The following is a 17,175-nucleotide window of genomic DNA, read 5'->3' on the forward strand; positions in this document are numbered from 1 at the left end:
GAGCAGGGAGGTGTGTCAAGCGCATGGGGACCAATGGGAAGCGGATTCCGGAGAGAGCGGCGGGACCCCGCGGGTACGGGACAGTGGCTTTGTGAAGCTGGACTGATGGGAAACTAGGGGAAAGGTCGTTCCCGGGAGGGAGGCGCTCTCGGGAGTGGAACTATTGCCTGTCATCCCAAATTTTTCCAGCGTCCTCGGATCTACCCCCGCCGCTAGGTCCCTGCCTCTTCCTTGCTTCTCAAAGTCACAGTGTCTGTGTGCCCACGCCCACCCCATGCAGACGATGCCCCCGCCTCTGAGTCCTCCCGCGTCTGTCTCCTTATTTCCTCCATGTCCTGTCCCTACAGCCTCTCCGTGCGCCCCTGTCCGCTCCTGACTCCACTCCCCCTTGTCCCCGAACCCCTCCACATCCACGTCATTTGTCCACTCCATATTTGTATATCCATGCCCATGTCCTCCAGGCCTTCACGTCCCCTATAGCTCCATGTCCTTATGTCCTCTCTGAGCCTCTATCTACCCTCCGTGCCCAAATCCTCGTACTCTTCAGGGTCATATTTCCACATGTGTCTACGCCGCCCGTGTCTGCGTCCTCACATTCCCCAGAAAGGCAGGCGGAGCGGCGGAGGTTGAGCCGTTCCTTTATTCTGCCCCAGGCAGGCTGCGGTCACAAGCACACAGGAAACCCACCGATGGCTTCTGTACTCTGCACGATCATGTCCGCCATCAGGAAGCAGAAGCCTGGCGGGAGGGGAGAGGAGGGCGGGTGGAGGGCGGTGGGTCCTGGGACGGGTGACCGGGAGGGCCCCAGGGCCTGGGGTTTGGGGCTCCAAGGCGTCTCTGCCGGGTCTGTGAAAGTCAGGAGTGGAGTATGGTGGGGGGTCCCCTGGAGGTCAAAATGGGGTTTGCTGGAAGGGCGGCTGAGAAGTCTCAGCGGGAGAGGAGGGTCCCCTGCATAGGCTTCTCCACCCTCTTCCCGCTGTCCACATTACCGGCGAGAATACAGAACGGTAAAGCCAGCCACCCCGAAAAATAGGACCAGGAGAAGAAGACGTCGCTTTTCCACGCATTCTTTACGGTGTAGCCTGTCAAAGCGATCAGCAGCAGCAAGCCTGGCCCCGCCCACCCGCTAGGTAAGCAGGCCCGGAGGGGCTGCACCTAGGTCCCACCCAGACCCCGCCTACCCAAAGACCACGCCCCTTATGGGCGATCCCGATCGATGGGGCCACGCCCACCTTCCCGGGCCCGCCCTTGACCCCTCCCCTTCCTGCTCTGCCCACCCTCCTGGGTCACCAGCCCCTCCCCTCGGCTCACTTCCTGTGGACCCCTGCCCACGGTTCAGAGGCCTGCAGCAGTCTCACCGCAGAGGAAGAAGATAGCGCTCGTAGTCTGGCCCCGCGAGTCGCTCTCGTGACACACAATCCGCAGCCCCATCATCAAGCCCACGATGCTGGAGCCCGCCGCCAGCACCATGCATGCCCCGGTCACCGCCAGCATGGCTGGGAAGAGCCGGCTGCCTCAGCCCCTCGCAGACGCCGCACCTGACCACCGCCCCCACCAGCCGGTACCGGCTGGCCACAGAGTCAGGGGTTTGGATAGGGACTTGAAAGTCGTCCTGAGGGCTTTGTCGTGTTCGTGGTGGCTTCTTTCACGGAGGGGCAGCTGGATCTGAGACCGTCGTGGAAGGGATTGAATGCCCCCCTCCCGCCGCAGGATGTGCCCAGCTGTTGTGTCAGGAGAGGGGGACGGCTGTGGTCAGTTCTGGGTCTGTGTAGTGGGGGTCTGACATCTGAATGGGCTGGGCCTCACTCTGGCAGGGGATGTTAGAGCAGATGCCACCGTTACAATCCTGCCACAGGCCGCTGTGACCCCCCGGGAAGCGGATCCAGTAGTTGGTGGAAGTGGAGAGAATCATGAGGATGTTGGCCAAGAAACCCAGTAGGGTGCCACCGCTCTGAAGGCTCCGCTTCACCCCCATGCCAGGGAGGCTGCTGTGGGGGAGGGGGGCCCCCACATGAATGACGGGCCACCACCCCTCCTGCCCCCAGGCCCCTCTCCAGGTTCTGAGAGTCTCTCCCACATGTCCCTTCATATCACAGCTGGCTATCTCAGCACCCCTGCCTGGGGCCGCTACTTCTGGGGACCTGGAGGCGCCCCCTCAGCTCCTCCCATTGCAACCCCCTCCCCCAGCAACCCTGCCTGCAGACTTTGAGGCCTCCCTCTGCCCCAGGAGTCCCTGCTTAGGAACCTCCCTGCCTTCCAGATACCTCCATCTCCCCAGTGGAATGTCCTTTTGGCCTGTCTGGTGTGCTCCCCACTGTCCACCCCCACACACCCACCTAAGTGACTTACAGCCAGCTCCCAGGGCTTCTTAGAGGCAGAACTCAGAAGGGTGGGGGAAGGGGGACTGGGTGAGTCTCTGTGAGGCAGCAGGAGTTCCAGAACCCCCTCTCCCAGCAGCCATTTAAAGAGATACCCCCCCCACACACACATATACAGGCATCTCTCCCAGCAAAGCGACAGCTCAGAGTCAAATGGCAGGTCTGGGGGGAGCCTGAGAGCCATGACATGGTAGACCATGTCCTTCTGAAAACCTCTCTGCCCTTTTCCCCATAAGGACTCCTGATCCCTGGCTTTGACTAAGTTTCCCAGGTGCCCACACGGGCTCCTGCCCCTCCTGCTCCCTGCATCCTGTACCTGCCCCCAGGTGAGTTTCCTCACCCCCACAGTTCCAGGGACCACGAGGCTCTGAAAGTATCGCAAACTCCATCTCCAGCCCTGGTCTCTCTTCCCAACCTCAGACCGGAGTCCTCGCCTGCTCCTGGCTGTCTCCCAGACCCCTGGCAGGCAGTCACCTCCCACCTGAGCTCAGCATCTCCCACCAAACAAGGACAGTCCCGCCGTCCCACCCCTGGGCACTATCCTTGCGCCTTCCTGCCCCTCACCCCACAAAGCCCTTGGATCCCCAAGTCTGGTTTCTCCTGCTCCCTGAATATTTCTGGCTCCTCCCCTCCTGTCCACCTCATGCCCTGTTCCCAGTCAGGCCTTGTACTGACTCCTGTTTTACCTGTGGCATCCCCAAGCTCCTCTCTCCCTTTCAGCCTCTTCGGTGCCCCAGAGAGGGAGGGCTTGCTGACCCCGGAGCTGACACGGTCCCTCCACTGCTTGCATCCTGGCCCCCCTAATGCCCTCAGGAGAGAGTCAGTTGTGGTGTTTGGGGTCCTGGCTCCCACCCACCACTCCATTCTCATTTTCTTGCAACCAACCACCCCCACATTGCACATTCCGGCCACAAAGCACCGTTTACCCTCTGTACGCTTCCAGCCTTTTCATGCCTCCACCTTGGAGTTCTTCTGCTTGGATTACCTTCCCTTGGCCCTTAAGAAGTCCCTAAACAGCCCTGGCTGGTGTGGCTCAGTGGTTTGAGTGCCGGCCTGTGAACCTAAGGGTCACTGGTTTGATTCCCAGTCAAGGCACATGCCTGGGTTGCAGGCCAGGTCCCCAGTGGGGGGGGACGCGCACACGAGAGGCAACCACACATTGATGTTTCTCTCCCTCTCTTCCTCCCTTCCCCTCTCTGAAAATAAATAAATACGATAAAAAAAAAACCCTCTTCCCCAGAAAGCTCACGTCTGCTTTCCTCCACGACACGACCACCTGTTGTCCCACGCCCCCCCTCACTGGACTTGCAGCTCTGTGAAGTCCAGCAAAAAGGATGCGCTTGGGAAAAGCCAGCAGGAGGGAGTATTAATTCACTCCCTTGACTGAATGAGCAAGGCGAACTAGAGCACAGGTGAGGGACAAAGAGGGAGTGAGAAGGAAAGCTCTAAAGCATGAAAGGCACAGGAAAGAAAAGAGAGAGGAGGACAACGCAGAGAGATGGAAGCAGAAGTGGGAGAAAGGAGAAAAACCAGGTCCGGAGAAGGGGACAGAGAATATAGGGCACTGACCAAGTCCACCCTGGGCGGGAGTCCCCTGAAAACAAATGGAGGTTTCTGACTCCTGGGTGCCCACTGTCACCCATCATGGAGCTAACATGCCATTGGCTTGTGTCATGAGTGAATGAATCTCAGAACAACCAGATTCCAGCCATCTATTTTTTGAATGAATGAAGACACAAACCAAGGGGCTATGGAAGGGCTGGGGAGAGGGCCGAGGGAGGGCCAGGGGGCCCTGTCGTTCCTGACGTTGCCTTCAGACCCACTGTCTTCACCTGCAGCTCACAGGGTGTCGTAGCCCGGCCGGGGGACCTGGCAGTGGGCAGCCAGACTCAGGCCACCTGGAATGGCAGAGGTTAGCATTTGCCCCCACCCTGCTCCCTCAGAGCCCCCAGCAGGCCCTCCCGACCTCCTGGGGCAACAGTTACCTGTAGTGAGAAAAAGGGGAACCGAGATCCAGCCCACGTAGAAGGACCAGCCGAACAAGGACTGGACCTGGGGGTTCGCAGGTTGGTTCCACCGCTCACTGGTATAGACCGCCATGGCCACCAACATGGAGAGGGCTGGGACAAGAGACAAGAAGACCGCTCAGCCGCTCTGGGGGAACTCGCAGTCCCCAATGCCCACGGGCAGCCCAGAGTCCTCACCTGCAGTGAAGGTTGTAATGCAAGAGACCAGGGGGCCGCGGCCCGGGGCAGACAGCGAGGGGATGCAGGACAGGACCAGGAAGACCACGGATACCAGGCCGCACAGGGCAGCCAGGATGCTGAAGGTCTGTGTCGCACGGATGTAGCCTGCTCAGACAGGGGACCGCTGAGGGCCTGCTCCCGCTGGCTCTTCTTCTCCCCTAACCCCCAGACAAGAGAAACCACTCCCCCTTACCTGCTACGGAGTGCTGATCCCCCTTTGGCCAGAGGCCAGAGTGAGATGAATAGTGGGGCCCCTTGGCCACAAACCAGAAATCTGTGCTCATAGCAACGAGGACAGATGTCAGGGCCAAGGAGCCAGCCAGCAGGGCCAGGGACCGACAGGGCTCCATGGGGGTGAGCACTGGGTATCTGGGTCCTGAGGAATGAGGAAGCTGGTGGTCCGGCCTCCTGGGTCTCTCGGAGAAGAGGCTGTGCCCCCTGACTCCTGCGGCCTCTGAGCTGCTAAAAAAAAAAAAAAATGGAAGAAGAGGAAGCAGCCAGCAAGCAATACAAGCAACTGGAGGAGCCCTTGCTCCTGGTGAGCAGGCTGGTTCTGTTTCACCTTTTCAGTTCCCGGCAACCACTCAGTCACACACCCTCCCTTCCTCGGATGTACTGATAACTTCTCCCCTTCCTGAGGTCCTGGTTGTGTGAGGGGAAGGGTGTCATCATCATCCGTGGTTTGGTTGGTGGTTCAGAACATGCCTCTCTATCTCAGGTTCTGTACCTCTCCCCGCCCCCCCCCCAGCCCTCAACACCCAAGGGGGGCTTCCCGGAAGAGATGACAGAGAGAGGCTTCAGAGCTCAGAAGTGGGGGTGGCAAATGAGGCCAGGGTGTAAATTAAGTGTGAGGAGGGATGTGGCCAGAAGGGGCAGTTGGGGATGCGTTATGTTTTCTTGTGGGTGTTGCAACCTTCCGGTCTGGGAGAGCGAGGCCCTTGCTCTAGGGTCCCCACAAAAGGAGGGGGCTGGCGGCCATGGTGCCTGGGGCTGAAGGAGACATGACCTGCAGGCATGGACACCAGGTCCTGAGGGAGGAAGGGGTGGGTGGGCCGGTGGTGCAGGCTCAGACTACTGAAGCCCTGCATGGAGCTTATACTTAAGGTGGAGAATCACAATTCTAAAAGTCTTGTGGAGGGGAAGACTTGCCCACATCCTCATCTACAAATGAGCTCATGGACAGCTCTGCTCTGAGCACGGCTGGCTCTATCACCAGGACCATGGTAGCTGGCGGGGGGGCTTCTTCCTCCCACACCGGCATCAGGTCCTGGGCAGCGCCTCGCCTGTGAGCAGGTGTAAGTGCCACAGCCCTGGCAGAAGGCTCAGGCAAACTTGACCCCTGTGAACGTGGAATGGCCCTGAAGAAGACCCCTGTTGTGAAGACAAACTGAGCCAGAAGTCCCAGGACGGCCGGAGAAGGCAGAACCAGTGACCCAGCAGGCCAGTTCTCTTCCTTTATGGGAGAGTCCCCGTCCTCCGCCCAAACCTTCACCAGTGAGGTGACCGGCCATTCCTGAGAACATGACCTCAAGGACAGGCTCCCAGAGGTGGAGCCAGGTCATGAGCAGGAGGGTCACCAGCACAAAAATGGCCGTGGACATGGCTCCGGTGAGGAGCAGGTGGACAGGCTGCAGGAAGTCTGGGCCGTGGGCGTGTGGTTAGGGGGAAATTGAGAGCACTGAGCCTTCTGTGATCTTGACCCCATCCCAGACTCAACCACATCCTCCACCCCATCCCGATTCCCAGCCTAACCCCATTCTAATTTCCAAACCTATCTCTCAACTCAATCTCACCCCACCTCAAACACAACCCATCCCTGAATCCCAGCTCCAATCCCTAATTTAGCACCATCCCTATCCCCCAACCTAACTTCATTCTTTAAAATTTTTTTTATTTTTAGAGAGAGGGGAAGGGAGGGAGAAAGAAAGGGAGAGATACATCAGTGTGTGTTGCCTACTGAGTGCCCCCTACTGGGGAGCTGGCCTGCAACCTAGGCCTGTGCCCTGACTGGGAATTGAACTGCAACCCTTTGGTTCGCAGACCACCCTCAATCCACTGAGCCACACCAGCCAGGGCCTAACCTCATTCTTACTGACAAACCCAACCCCAACCCCAAACTCATTCTGAAACTTAACCCTAACCTCATCCCCACCATGACACCAGATCATTTTTAATCCCAACTCCAGCCCCAGTCCTATACCCACCTCCTTCTTCATGCTTCTCCCCAAACCCTACGCATCCAGTCTCAACTCCGCCCCATTTCCTCTTCATCCCACTTCCAGGTTCAAGGCTTTAACCCTGTTTCTCATCTCCTTAAGTCTCACCCCTGCCCATTGACCAAAGAAAAGTGGATCTTGCCTGGTCCTGAGAGGGAACCTCTGAACTCTTGGAATGTCCTGCCTGATAAATGTCTCTGTTTCCCCGGAGTCCTAGACCCATACCAGGTAGTTTAGGCTACGAACGTGGCTTATGGAGAGGGGTGTGCTATACATAGTTTCCTGGACAGGCTGGAAACTGAATAACTAAGTTCAGCCTGGTGGGTGCTCCCTGCTCACAAAACAGACGTCCCATGAAAAGCCTGGACACCAGAGTTTGGGTGAGCTTCCCCTGTTGGCAGTGCTTGGTGTCGTTACACAGCATTAGAAGTAAGTGCTACTGCTGGGACTCCTCTGGGAGAGACAACTGGGAGCTGGTACCTGGTCCTGCTGGGATGCTGCCCGGGGAGGCTTCTGCCTGTGCTGATGTAAAACTGCACCATGAACTGTGAGCACAACAGTTTTCTTGAGCCCTGTGAGTCCTTCCAGCAGCTCATTGGATTCTGGGGTGGTCTTGAAGACCCCTGAGCTTCAGTGAGCGTGGGGGGATTCAGTCAGAGAGTTACTGGGGGCCAGAACACATGGCGTTTTGTGTGGCCTTGATAGACTTGAGCTTTTCACCTGAGATCAGAGCCACTGGAGGGCTTTGAGCAGGAGGGACGTGATTTTACTAAATTCTCCTCCAGATGCTGCATGGAGAATGAACTGTAAGACTGCAGGGGGTGGAGGGTAAGGGCTGAGCCGTTTAGGAGGGTGCGTCAATGAAACCAGGTGATAGATGAGGGTGGAAACTGGTTAAGCAGGACAGAGTCGAACTGCAAACACATTTTTTTAAAGGAGAGCCGACACTACTGGCTGACAAATTAGATGTGGGATGTAACAGAGAGAAAACAGGGGAGGATGATACCCACGTTTGTGACTTGAGCGACTGGGTAAAAAATGGGAATTGTCATTTACTGAGATGGGGGAGACCATGGGCAGAACCGGTGTGGGGTGTGAGAGAGACTAGAAACTCAGAGTCAGATCTGTGAGGCACAAGATGCCTCTTCTCTGCGAGGGGAAATGTTGAGTAAGAAGTTGGAGATACGAGTTTGCGGTCATGACATCATGCTTACCAGAGCAAGCCCCTATAAATATAATTTCTGGAATAAGCCTCAGTAAATATTTCTACTTAAAGAGGCTTCAGTAAAGTGTAATTAGAGAAGGCCTCAATTGCCATTATTATTGGAAGAAGCCTCTATAAACATAGTATTACTATTATTTGAGGAGGCCCCAATAAATATTATTTCCGGGGAGTCAGCCTCTATTAGTATAACAATTACTAGAATAGGCTGTGGTAAATGTTCTCATTGTTAGAACTGGCCTGTTAAACAGTCTTACTATTTTATGATCGGCATCAGTCACTCTCAGGGTAGCTGGTATCAATTTGTTGAATAAAGTAATGAAGGAGTGAATGAAGAGAAAGTCAAGGTCATGAATAGTGTGTGTGAAGAAGCAGGTGAAGGAGGCAAAGCATCAGAGTTCCTGTGTTTGCAGTGGGAGGAGCTTCTTAGGAGGCGAGAGGAGGTTGGGAGACCCAACTAGAGATGGGGCAGGGCAGCTGGGGAGGGAAGCTGGTTTTTATTTTATTTATTTTATTTATTTTATTTTTACCAAGATTTCTATTTATCCTATTATCCTACTGTGGTGTTGTGATTTATAATAAGCAATGCATATTTGGTTGAGTTCTGATGGCAATAGCTCCTGAAGCCCCTGGAATTTCCCGAGTCATGAAAGCCATAAAGGTGTGTGTAGCGATGGAAAGGGGCGACTTTTGTACCCCACGTAGGGATTGGGGAATGTTTGCCAGTGGGGCCAATCGGGTTGGAGGGTTGGATCTTCCAGGCCCAGCCCCCGACCTCTGGGGAGGAGAGAGGGGCTGGAGGTTGAGTTCAATCACTAATGGTCAGAGACGTAATCGATCACACTTATGTAATGATACCTTCTCAGGAAGCTTCAGGGGTGGTGAGCCCTTGAAGATTTGGGGAGAAGGGTGACTTCAGAGAGAATGAGAAGCTCCAGGCCCTTCCCCACACTTTCCCGTACCTGGCCCTATGCATCCCTCCCATCTGGCTATTCCTGAGTTATATCATTTTATAAAAAAACAAAACCAAAAACTGGTAATCTAGTAAGTAACATGTTTTCCTGAGTCCTATGAGCCACTCTAGCAAATGAATGGAACCCAAGGAGGGGGTCGTGGCAGCCTCCAATCTATAGCTGGTGGCCAGGAACTCAGGGGACATCCTGGACTAGCAGCTGCCATCTGAAGGCACAGAGGCAGCATGGTAAGAGTGAGCCCTTAACCTGTGGGGTCTGATGCTGTCTCCAGGTCGGTAATGACAGAACTGAGTTACCCGCTGGGTGGTGTGAGGGAGAAACACACACGTGGGATCTGGCATCTGAACTGGACCTACACATAAGTTTCCTAGACGTTGAACTTGGTCTCTGCGGGGCGAAGTGACTCATCTCGGTCCCCTCACCGGTGGCACCAGCAGGTGGGGTTGCTATCACACACTCCCCCTCCCAACCCCACCCACCACACTCCCTCTGCGCCTCAGGGAGTCACACTAGAGTCGTTTCACTTCAATTTTATTATTAGACTCCCCCCCAAATCGCTCTAACAGATACTCCATTTCTCAGACAGCCACCCTAGCGGGTGGGGCCTTGGTTCTCCTTAGCTCCCTCCCACCAGGCTCCATTCTTCCTTCTTCCCCTGCAGGACTCAGGAGTCAGGCGGCCCCACCCAGAGTCCAGGATGGAGCCCCCTTATGCCCCCCAGGAACCAGGATTTCAGGCCTCCAAGACCCTCCGGGCCCCCCCTCCCCGCTCAGGGTCCTCAGTTTCACTTCCCGATGAAGCTGGTGGATACACCTGGGCTCAGCGGGAAGTGGACAGGCGCTGACATTCATGCATCCGGTAGGCACACATGTAGAAAATTCCTGTGGGGAGAAGGTTCCGATGGACGACCCGCCCAAGCCTCAGCGCCCCTTTCTCCCTGGGTGTCCACAGAGCCTGGGTCTGCCTTCCGGCTGCGTGCTAGGGGCCTGTGTGGGACACCCGCTCATCCCCAGACCATGTCCCCCCCCCCCCCAGCGCCGGTACCTGCAAAGAAGGTCATGAGCAGGGCCACCCAGCCCAGGATGTAAGACCAGGAAAAGCGCCAGTCCCCAAAACGGCGACCGAGGAAGCTGACGGTGACTCCAGTGTAAATGGCCAAGGCCAGCAGGACGCACAAGGCTGGGGAGAGAGGGTGGGGGTGGGAACCCGAAGAGGCTGGGCTTGGAGATGGGGGTGGGGGTGAGATTGTGGAAAGGGGTGGGTGGGTGGGGATGGGGGTAAGGGTGAGGACAGGATCGAGTTGAAAGTGGGAGTAAAGAGGGACAGGAAGTGGGGTTGGTGTGGGCATGAAGGATGGTTGTGGTATGTCATAAAGAATCTGAGCCCAGGCTGGTGTGGCTCAGTGGACTGAGTACTGACCTGTGAACCAAAAGGTCACTAATTTGATTCCTGGTCAGGGCACATGCCTGGGTTGTGGGCCCCATCCCCACTAGGGGGAGCTCCAGAGGCAATCGCACATTGGTGTTTCTCTCCCTCCCTTTCTCCTTCCCTTTCCCTCTCTCTAAAAATAAATAAATAGCATCTTTTTTTAAAAAAATTAGAACAAAAATAATCTGACTGGTCTTTGTCTCTGGTTCCTGGGAGATGGACTTCTGAACCATTGGGATTTCCTGGGTTGTGAGTGTCTTTGCTATTGTTGAGCCACTGAGATCACACCCATTACTGAGGGGGGATGACTCAGGAGAGGGAGCCGGTCAGCAGAAAGATCAAACAGCAAAACAGAGAGTGGAGACTTTGAGCTGGTTGATACCGGCCCCTCTGGGGAGGGGACTTGGGGAGAGATTGAGTTCAATCACGTGGCCAGCGATTCAATGGCGAAGCTCCAGCAAACGCTCTGGATGCTGAGCGCCCTGGAGTGTCCTGGGTTGATGGACAGCAGGTGCGCTGGGAGGGCGACGCCCCTTTCAGACTTCTCCCTCTGAATCTGTTTGTGTGGCTGGTCTTGAGCCAATCCTTTATAATAAAACTGTAATTGTAAGTATAGTGCTTTTTGGAGTTTGGTGAGCTGTTGTGATAAATTTTCCAACCTGAGTGGGTCCTGGGAACCCTCCAGTTTGGAGCGAGTTGGTCAAAAGTGCAAGCGGAGCCCTGGCTGGTGTGGCTCAGTGGATTGAGCGCCGGACTGCAAACCAAAGGGTTCGCACTGGACTGGGTTGTGGGCCAGGTCCCCAGTAGGGGGCGCCCGAGAGGGAACCACAGACTGATGTTTCCTCTTTCTCCCTCCCTTTCCCTCTCTGAAAATAAATAAATAAAACATATATATTTTTTAAAGTGCAAGTGGTTTGAGAACCCCACCTGCAGCTGAAGTTGGGGCAGCCTTTTTGGAAACCGGGCCCTTCTGCCTGTGGCGTCTGACGCTAACTCTGGGTGGTCGTGCCAGACTGAACTGCAGTGTTGGAATAGGTGGAATGGGAAACAGCCTTAGAGTCAGTATTGGGCCTGGAGCTGGGATTATTAGGCCGGGGCCGGGGTTGAGAGTGAGGAGTCTGGGACCAGAGTGTGGTTTCCGGGCGGGGACGGATTGGGGTTTGGAAGACGAGTAGTGTAGGGGAAGTCCACTCACTGGAGGCGAAAAACATGATGCCGGCCGAGAAGGGTCGGGAGAGGCGGGTGAAGGCGGGCTGCTGAGCGAAGGCCAGGATGCCCATGATGATGCCGGAGGTGGCACACAGGGAGGACAGGATCATGAAGGCCCGGGTGGCATTCCAGTACGCTGTGGGAGCGCCGCCCGGTCACTCCCAGGCCTCCTCCGCCCTCAGCGGCGAAGGGCGCCACCTCTGAGGGCGGTCTTGCCTGACCCCGCTCTATATCCCTCCCCAGATTCTCCTTCACCTGCGCCCTCCCCTTCACCTGTCCATCCTCCAACCTCCTCCTCTAGGGAGCATCCCTTCACTCCTGGGCAACATCCTCGCCCCCTGTTCTGCACTGTGACTGGGCTGTGTCTGCCTTTCCCTGCAACCCGATTGCTCCCCGAGAACAGGGACTGGGTTGATTCTACCTCGAGGTATGCCCAGCATAGGTTTGGTGCTCACACGGCCTTGGAGAAATGTCTGTTGGGTGAATGAATGAATGATGCGGATTTCCCATATCATGCTGCTCATCATTCTTTATCCTCTCTGCCATTGCTGTATTTCACTGGCCTGTATCTGAAGACGCTCCATTTATTTGTTTTTAACTTGTTTTGGTGTCTGTCTCTCCCCAGTGAGTTCTTAGCTCTGGGAGAGCAGAGGTCTTGCTACATTCCCAGCACCTCGCACCTGGCACATGGCGGCTACTCAATAAACAACCAGCTGAATGAGTGGATGGTAAGCCACTCATGGGGGTCGTTATTCTCTTTTCATAAAATGTGTATTGTGTAATATACTATATCCCACATAGAGACATAGTATTTACATAATATATATTATTTACATACTACACAATACATATACATAATATACATTGCAAGAGCCCTGTACTTACTATTCTCACTCCCATATTGATAATATATATTGTAACATACACATATACCTATATATATTATATAGCCTGGTACATAGCAAGTATAAAACAATACCTCATTCAGCCCTGGCTGGTGTAGCTCAGTGGATTGAGCATGGGCCTGTGAAGCAAAGGGTCACTGGCTCGATTCCCAGTCAGGGCACATGCCTGGGTTGCAGGCCAGGTCCCCAGTAGGGGGCGCATGAGAGGCAACCACACATTGATGTTTCTCTCCCACTCTTTCTCCTTCCCTTCCCCTCTCTCTAAAATAAATAAATAAACAAATAAATAAATAAAATATTAGCAAAAAAACCTCATTCAGTACTTAGCAAATATAAGGTCTATCTCGCTTCTGGGTTCCCCAGTACCTAACATAGGTTTCTTTTCTCAATTAAAGTTGACATTCAAGATCATTTTATATTAGTTTCAGCTGTTCCACATACTTGGTAGACAATTATACGATTTATGAACTCATCCCCTGATCATTCAAGCCGCCACCTGCAACCATATATAGTTATCACATTATTATTTACTCTATTTCCTATGCTGTCCTTTCCATCCCTGTGACTGTTCTGGAACTACCAACCTGCACTTCTCAATCCTGTCACCTTTCTCCCCCAGTCCCCTAACCTCCCCTCCCATCTGGTGACCACCAGTCTGTCCTCTGGGTCTGTGAGTCTGTTTCTGTTTTGCTGGTTCCTTTATTTTGTTCTTTAGACTCCACACCTAAGCGAAATCATATATGGTAGTTATGTTTTTCTGACTTACTTTACTTAGCATGGTAACACAGTTCTTCACGCACAGCTAGAAACCGCTGTTCTGGCCACCCCAGACCCAGCCTGCTGTACCTGACCTCTGTTTTATGCAGAGGTACCACCCCTCCCGACTGAATCCCCCCATCAGCACATTCTGTAATTGCACTGAAGAACTGAAATCCCAGCTTTGTCCCTTCCATGCTCCGTGACCTTGGGTTGGTCCCTGTCCTTCTCTGAGCCACAGGCTCTGCCCTGAGGTGCAGCCCAGACCCCAGACCCCGCCAGGACCCTCACCGATGCTCTCCGTCTGCAGGTAGCACTTGTTGCCCAGGCAATAGCGCCATAAACCCTGGTGGGCAAAGGACCCCGACAGCCGGTACTGCATCCAGTGGTCTGTCGCCGTGGCCACCACCAGGAGGATAGTCCCCACCCAGGCACAGAAGAGGCCGCCACCCATGAAGCTGTACATGGTGACCTGTGGGGAAGGGAAGAGATGGGATCAGGAGATGGATTCCCAGGGTCTGAGGGAGGAGGGGCTGGGGGGCCTGGACTCCTTGGTCTGCGGGAGGATGAACTGAGGACCTAGACCCCTGGGTCCTGAGGAAGAAAGAGCCTGGGGGGCCTGGGGGACTTCCAGGTCCTAAGCCAGGAAGTGGGCTGGGCACTGGGACACCAAAGTCCTTGGGGGAGAAGGAGGCCGGGCCCCTGGGCTTCTCCATCGTAGGTGTGAGGGGATTAGGGGCTGGAATCCCCCCAGGTCCCTGGGGAGAGGAAGGAGCTGGAGGACTGGATGTCTAGGTCTTGTGGGAGGAGGGCACCGAGGGTCCCATGCCTGGTCCCTACCTGAGTGGCGGAGCCTGTCCTGAGCCCTCCGTCTGCCTCAGCCCCTCTGTGCAGACTGAGCCGAGCCAGGTTGCTGGCCTCTCTGCTCCCCGGGTCCCCCAAATCCCTTAAGCCTCCCCACACAATGACCCCACAGCCCAGCAGCTTCCAGCAGAGAGAACTGCAACCGTGGCAGAGGCCCCAAATGGAATTCGCTGAGGCAGGGATCCGGGCACTCCCTCCCCGCAGCCCCTGGACCCTCTGGCCTCTGTCCGTGACCCTCCCAACGACCCTGCCACCCATTCACAGGCCTTGCTCGCCCCACTGAGTGGGCCTGCGCTGGGTAAGCACACACACAGACACAAGACAGAGGGACAGGCATCCATTTATTGTTCAACCAGGACCCCTCAGCCCCAGAAGCAGGAAACAGGGTGGTGTCTGGGTATATTGGGCCCGGAGGATTCTTCGTGGGTGGGGGTCACAGGGCATGTCACAGCTGGGGCTGGGAGAGGAAGGAAGATGTTTTGGGTTTGGGGCTGAGTTTCGGGTGAAGTTAAGGCTGAGGGTTGGGGTGACCTGAAGTAGATGGGGAATGAGGATGAGGTAGCTGGGGATGAGGGACTGGGAACAGGGTACCGAGGATGGGGATGGGAAGGGGTCACAGGGATGGAGAACGGGAGCCCCTGGGTTGAGAATGAGCCAAAGGTTGTCACTATAGCTGGGGATACAGAGAGGCACTGGGTGTGAGGTTCAAGGCTTTTTCCCGCCTGGGATCCTAAACCAAGTCTAGGTTTCACTCCCAGTCCCCACTGCTGAGGCCTTGGTGTAGGGGCAGGAGAGGAATGGGGTAGCTCTGACGAGGCCGAGGTCACCCTAGGCTCCAGGAAAAGCCTCTGGGTGACTCGGAGTGGCCCTCTGGGACTCCACAGTGCTGGGCCCTCAGGGCCCTAGTATTCAGTGTCCCAGTCCTCAGTGGCAGGCGGTGTGGCCAGTGGTGGCTCCGGACCTTGGGCTTCCTTCTTCTGATCCTGGGTAGGTGGTGGTGCTGGTGGTGATGAGGGCGTCACAGGTGGGGTTCTGGGTCCAGCCTCAGTGTCCCCTGCCCAGACCCTCTTTGGCTGCCCAGACCTCCCAGGTCCCCGACGCTGCTGGCCCCAGCCCCAGCCTGGTCTTCGAGGGACATCCCAGCCCCCACGCCCCCTGAATGGCCTCCTGGCGGTGCCTGGCTGGGCGCCGCAAGCCTGCGGGTGGCAGGGGCAGGTGGGCAGGGACTGCTGCAGGGTATAGGCCCCCAGCAGGGCGCTGTGCAGGAGGTAGGAGAGGGCGTCCAGGCGAATGGGGACTGTGACAGAGGCCACGTTCTCGGGGAGCCCCAGGTGGGCTGGATCTGGAGTGCCCAGGAGAGAAGATGGCAGGGTTGAGAAGGGCTCAGTCCCAGGTGATGGCAGGGACAGATTGTTCCTGTAATGCCAAGAGGACAGGTCAGTGGCCTCGCCATCTGCATACCTGTCCCAGCATAGCCTGGCTGCCTCTGTGCCTCTGCTGGGATCCGTCTCTCCATCCTGACTTCGGCGTCTGTCCACCTCCGACGCCCTCATCCCTTCTCCCCCACCCCCTCTCTCTTTTTCCCCTCATGCCTCTTTACAGAGAGACAGGCTGCTCTGCCAGAACTTCAGCATCAGGCAGAACTCAGCTTCAATTCCAGGCTGCCCCGCTCCCTCATGGTGGGCCTCAGGCCGAATTGCTTTCCCACTGGTAACATTAATTTTTCACACCAAAAAAAAAAAAGGGGGGCTTTGGGTGGCTCCCAAGATGCCTGTGAAAGGGCTGGGCCTCCATTCAAGAAGTGCAGGCACTACTCTGGCAAGTATGGCTCAATGGACTGAGTACCAGCCTGCGCGAACCAGAGGGTTCAGGATTTGGTTCCCGGGTAGGGCACATGCCTGAGTTGCAAGCCAGGTCCCCAGTAGGGGGCGCACAAGAAACAACCACACATTGATGTTTCCTCTCCCTCCCTCCCTCCCCTCCTCTCTCTCTAAAAATAAATTAATAATTTTTTAAAGTGCAGGCATTTATTATTACTCAGGACCTATGCCCACTTCTGGCATTTTCTATGCTCCTGGTTCTTTCTAGAAATTTATCTGTTCTACAAATATCTGTTTGTAGCCCTTTCCCTGGTTCTAAGTATCTTTCTCAACTCTGTCACCAAGCTCCTTTAAGATGCTGTTTCTATGTGATGCTACCCAAGTTTTTTTTTCCCTGATACTCTCTCTCTGGGTCTGTTCAACTCTCTGTGATTTGCTCCGACCCCCCTCCGCTCTCTGGGGCTCCGTCCTCCCCCTCCGAGATCTTGAGCTGCTCACCCTTCTGGCCTTGTCCCTTCCTTCTGTTGCTCCATCTTTGCGAGGGTCTCTCCAGTCTGTTCTAGCACCTTCGCCTGGATTTTTCCAGAGCGGGAGGAGGCGGGAGGGGTCTGGGAAGAAAGTGGGCGTGGCGGTATCAGAAATGGGCGTGGCCCGCAGGGCATACGGAGTTTTGGAAAGGAGGGCTGGGAGGGTTCCTTACAGCTTGTTCCTCAGGCCCTCTCAGCTCAGGAGGCGGACCTGGTCTCCCTGAACCCAGGATTGCAGGCTCCCAGACCTTCACTTCTTCCCATCTGTATTCCTGTTTTCTGGGGGTCTTCTTGTGTTCCTTAGGATTAAAGGGACATTTAGACGGAAATTTGGAGGTCTGGACCCTCCCCACACTAGAGGAGTTAGTAGACGGGCGGGGAGTTTTAGGAGCTGGATTCCATTCTAGGCTTTGTCTTTGGACTTCATTTGCATCCTTAAGTCCTTCTCATCTCTATGTTTCAGTTTTCCCATCTGAGAAATGGGGCTTATATTACCTTCCAGGTTCTTGGGAAGTTTAAAGGGTACCACGTATGGAACGTAGTCAACACAGAATCTGAACTATAATTAGTGTCCACAAAAATGAGTTACTCATTTTTGCTGGTAGTCATGGTAGCATTTTATTGAGAAAC

At 55.3% G+C, this 17,175-nt stretch overlaps 4 protein-coding genes across 6 annotated transcripts; all 4 read right to left on the bottom strand.

Moving 5' to 3' along the window:
- Window positions 1-626: 626 nt before the first annotated feature.
- CLDND2 (claudin domain containing 2) lies at window positions 627-2,038 on the bottom strand. Of its 3 annotated transcripts, XM_037151508.2 has the most exons (4): window positions 1,807-2,038; window positions 1,359-1,496; window positions 990-1,109; window positions 627-738 (listed from the first exon to the last, which is right to left on the bottom strand). In XM_037151508.2, the coding sequence occupies exons 1-4, from the start codon at window positions 1,973-1,975 to the stop codon at window positions 665-667; spliced, it is 501 nt and encodes a 166-aa protein (XP_037007403.2). In that variant the 5' UTR covers window positions 1,976-2,038; the 3' UTR covers window positions 627-664. The 3 variants fall into 3 exon arrangements, 1 of the variants encoding a protein (XP_037007403.2); XR_005083371.2 differs by lacking the exons at window positions 1,359-1,496; window positions 1,807-2,038 and having other exon boundaries at window positions 627-846; window positions 990-1,124; XR_005083372.2 differs by lacking the exons at window positions 1,359-1,496; window positions 1,807-2,038 and having other exon boundaries at window positions 627-883; window positions 990-1,124.
- A 2,038-nt stretch (window positions 2,039-4,076) lies between these two features.
- NKG7 (natural killer cell granule protein 7) lies at window positions 4,077-5,321 on the bottom strand. The gene is made up of 4 exons (XM_037151522.2): window positions 4,818-5,321; window positions 4,583-4,729; window positions 4,364-4,498; window positions 4,077-4,276 (listed from the first exon to the last, which is right to left on the bottom strand). The coding sequence occupies exons 1-4, from the start codon at window positions 4,972-4,974 to the stop codon at window positions 4,218-4,220; spliced, it is 498 nt and encodes a 165-aa protein (XP_037007417.2). The 5' UTR covers window positions 4,975-5,321; the 3' UTR covers window positions 4,077-4,217.
- Window positions 5,322-9,551: 4,230 nt separating this feature from the next.
- LIM2 (lens intrinsic membrane protein 2) lies at window positions 9,552-14,267 on the bottom strand. The gene is made up of 5 exons (XM_037151523.2): window positions 14,175-14,267; window positions 13,626-13,806; window positions 11,660-11,809; window positions 10,081-10,215; window positions 9,552-9,917 (listed from the first exon to the last, which is right to left on the bottom strand). The coding sequence occupies exons 2-5, from the start codon at window positions 13,798-13,800 to the stop codon at window positions 9,856-9,858; spliced, it is 522 nt and encodes a 173-aa protein (XP_037007418.1). The 5' UTR covers window positions 13,801-13,806; window positions 14,175-14,267; the 3' UTR covers window positions 9,552-9,855.
- Window positions 14,268-15,100: 833 nt separating this feature from the next.
- CUNH19orf84 (chromosome unknown C19orf84 homolog) lies at window positions 15,101-16,551 on the bottom strand. The gene is made up of 2 exons (XM_037151503.2): window positions 16,517-16,551; window positions 15,101-15,614 (listed from the first exon to the last, which is right to left on the bottom strand). The coding sequence occupies exons 1-2, from the start codon at window positions 16,549-16,551 to the stop codon at window positions 15,101-15,103; spliced, it is 549 nt and encodes a 182-aa protein (XP_037007398.2).
- Between the last annotated feature and the right edge of the window lie 624 nt (window positions 16,552-17,175).

This window comes from Artibeus jamaicensis, unplaced genomic scaffold (genome assembly GCF_021234435.1).
Source record: "Artibeus jamaicensis isolate MK-2021 breed Jamaican fruit bat unplaced genomic scaffold, CSHL_Jam_final scaffold_804, whole genome shotgun sequence".
NCBI classification, from domain to species: Eukaryota; Metazoa; Chordata; class Mammalia; order Chiroptera; family Phyllostomidae; genus Artibeus; species Artibeus jamaicensis.

Excerpts from the sequence above, each read along its gene's own strand:
- CLDND2 (XM_037151508.2), bottom strand. The coding sequence starts at position 1,975 with ATGGGGGTGAAGCGGAGCCTTCAGAGCGGTGGCACCCTACTGGGTTTC. Across the intron at positions 1,110-1,358 it reads CGCTATCTTCTTCCTCTGCG|GCTTGCTGCTGCTGATCGCT; the intron begins GTGAGACTGCTG and ends GGGCGGGGCCAG. Across the intron at positions 739-989 it reads ACCGTTCTGTATTCTCGCCG|GCTTCTGCTTCCTGATGGCG; the intron begins GTAATGTGGACA and ends CCCTCCCGCCAG.
- NKG7 (XM_037151522.2), bottom strand. The coding sequence starts at position 4,974 with ATGGAGCCCTGTCGGTCCCTGGCCCTGCTGGCTGGCTCCTTGGCCCTG. Across the intron at positions 4,730-4,817 it reads GGATCAGCACTCCGTAGCAG|GCTACATCCGTGCGACACAG; the intron begins GTAAGGGGGAGT and ends CTGTCTGAGCAG. Across the intron at positions 4,499-4,582 it reads CATTACAACCTTCACTGCAG|CCCTCTCCATGTTGGTGGCC; the intron begins GTGAGGACTCTG and ends CTCTTGTCCCAG.
- LIM2 (XM_037151523.2), bottom strand. The coding sequence starts at position 13,800 with ATGTACAGCTTCATGGGTGGCGGCCTCTTCTGTGCCTGGGTGGGGACT. Across the intron at positions 10,216-11,659 it reads CATCATGTTTTTCGCCTCCA|CCTTGTGCGTCCTGCTGGCC; the intron begins GTGAGTGGACTT and ends CTCTCTCCCCAG. Across the intron at positions 9,918-10,080 it reads GCTCATGACCTTCTTTGCAG|GAATTTTCTACATGTGTGCC; the intron begins GTACCGGCGCTG and ends TTCTCCCCACAG.
- CUNH19orf84 (XM_037151503.2), bottom strand. The coding sequence starts at position 16,551 with ATGGAGCAACAGAAGGAAGGGACAAGGCCAGAAGG. Across the intron at positions 15,615-16,516 it reads GAAGGGACAAGGCCAGAAGG|GAACAATCTGTCCCTGCCAT; the intron begins GTGAGCAGCTCA and ends TTGGCATTACAG.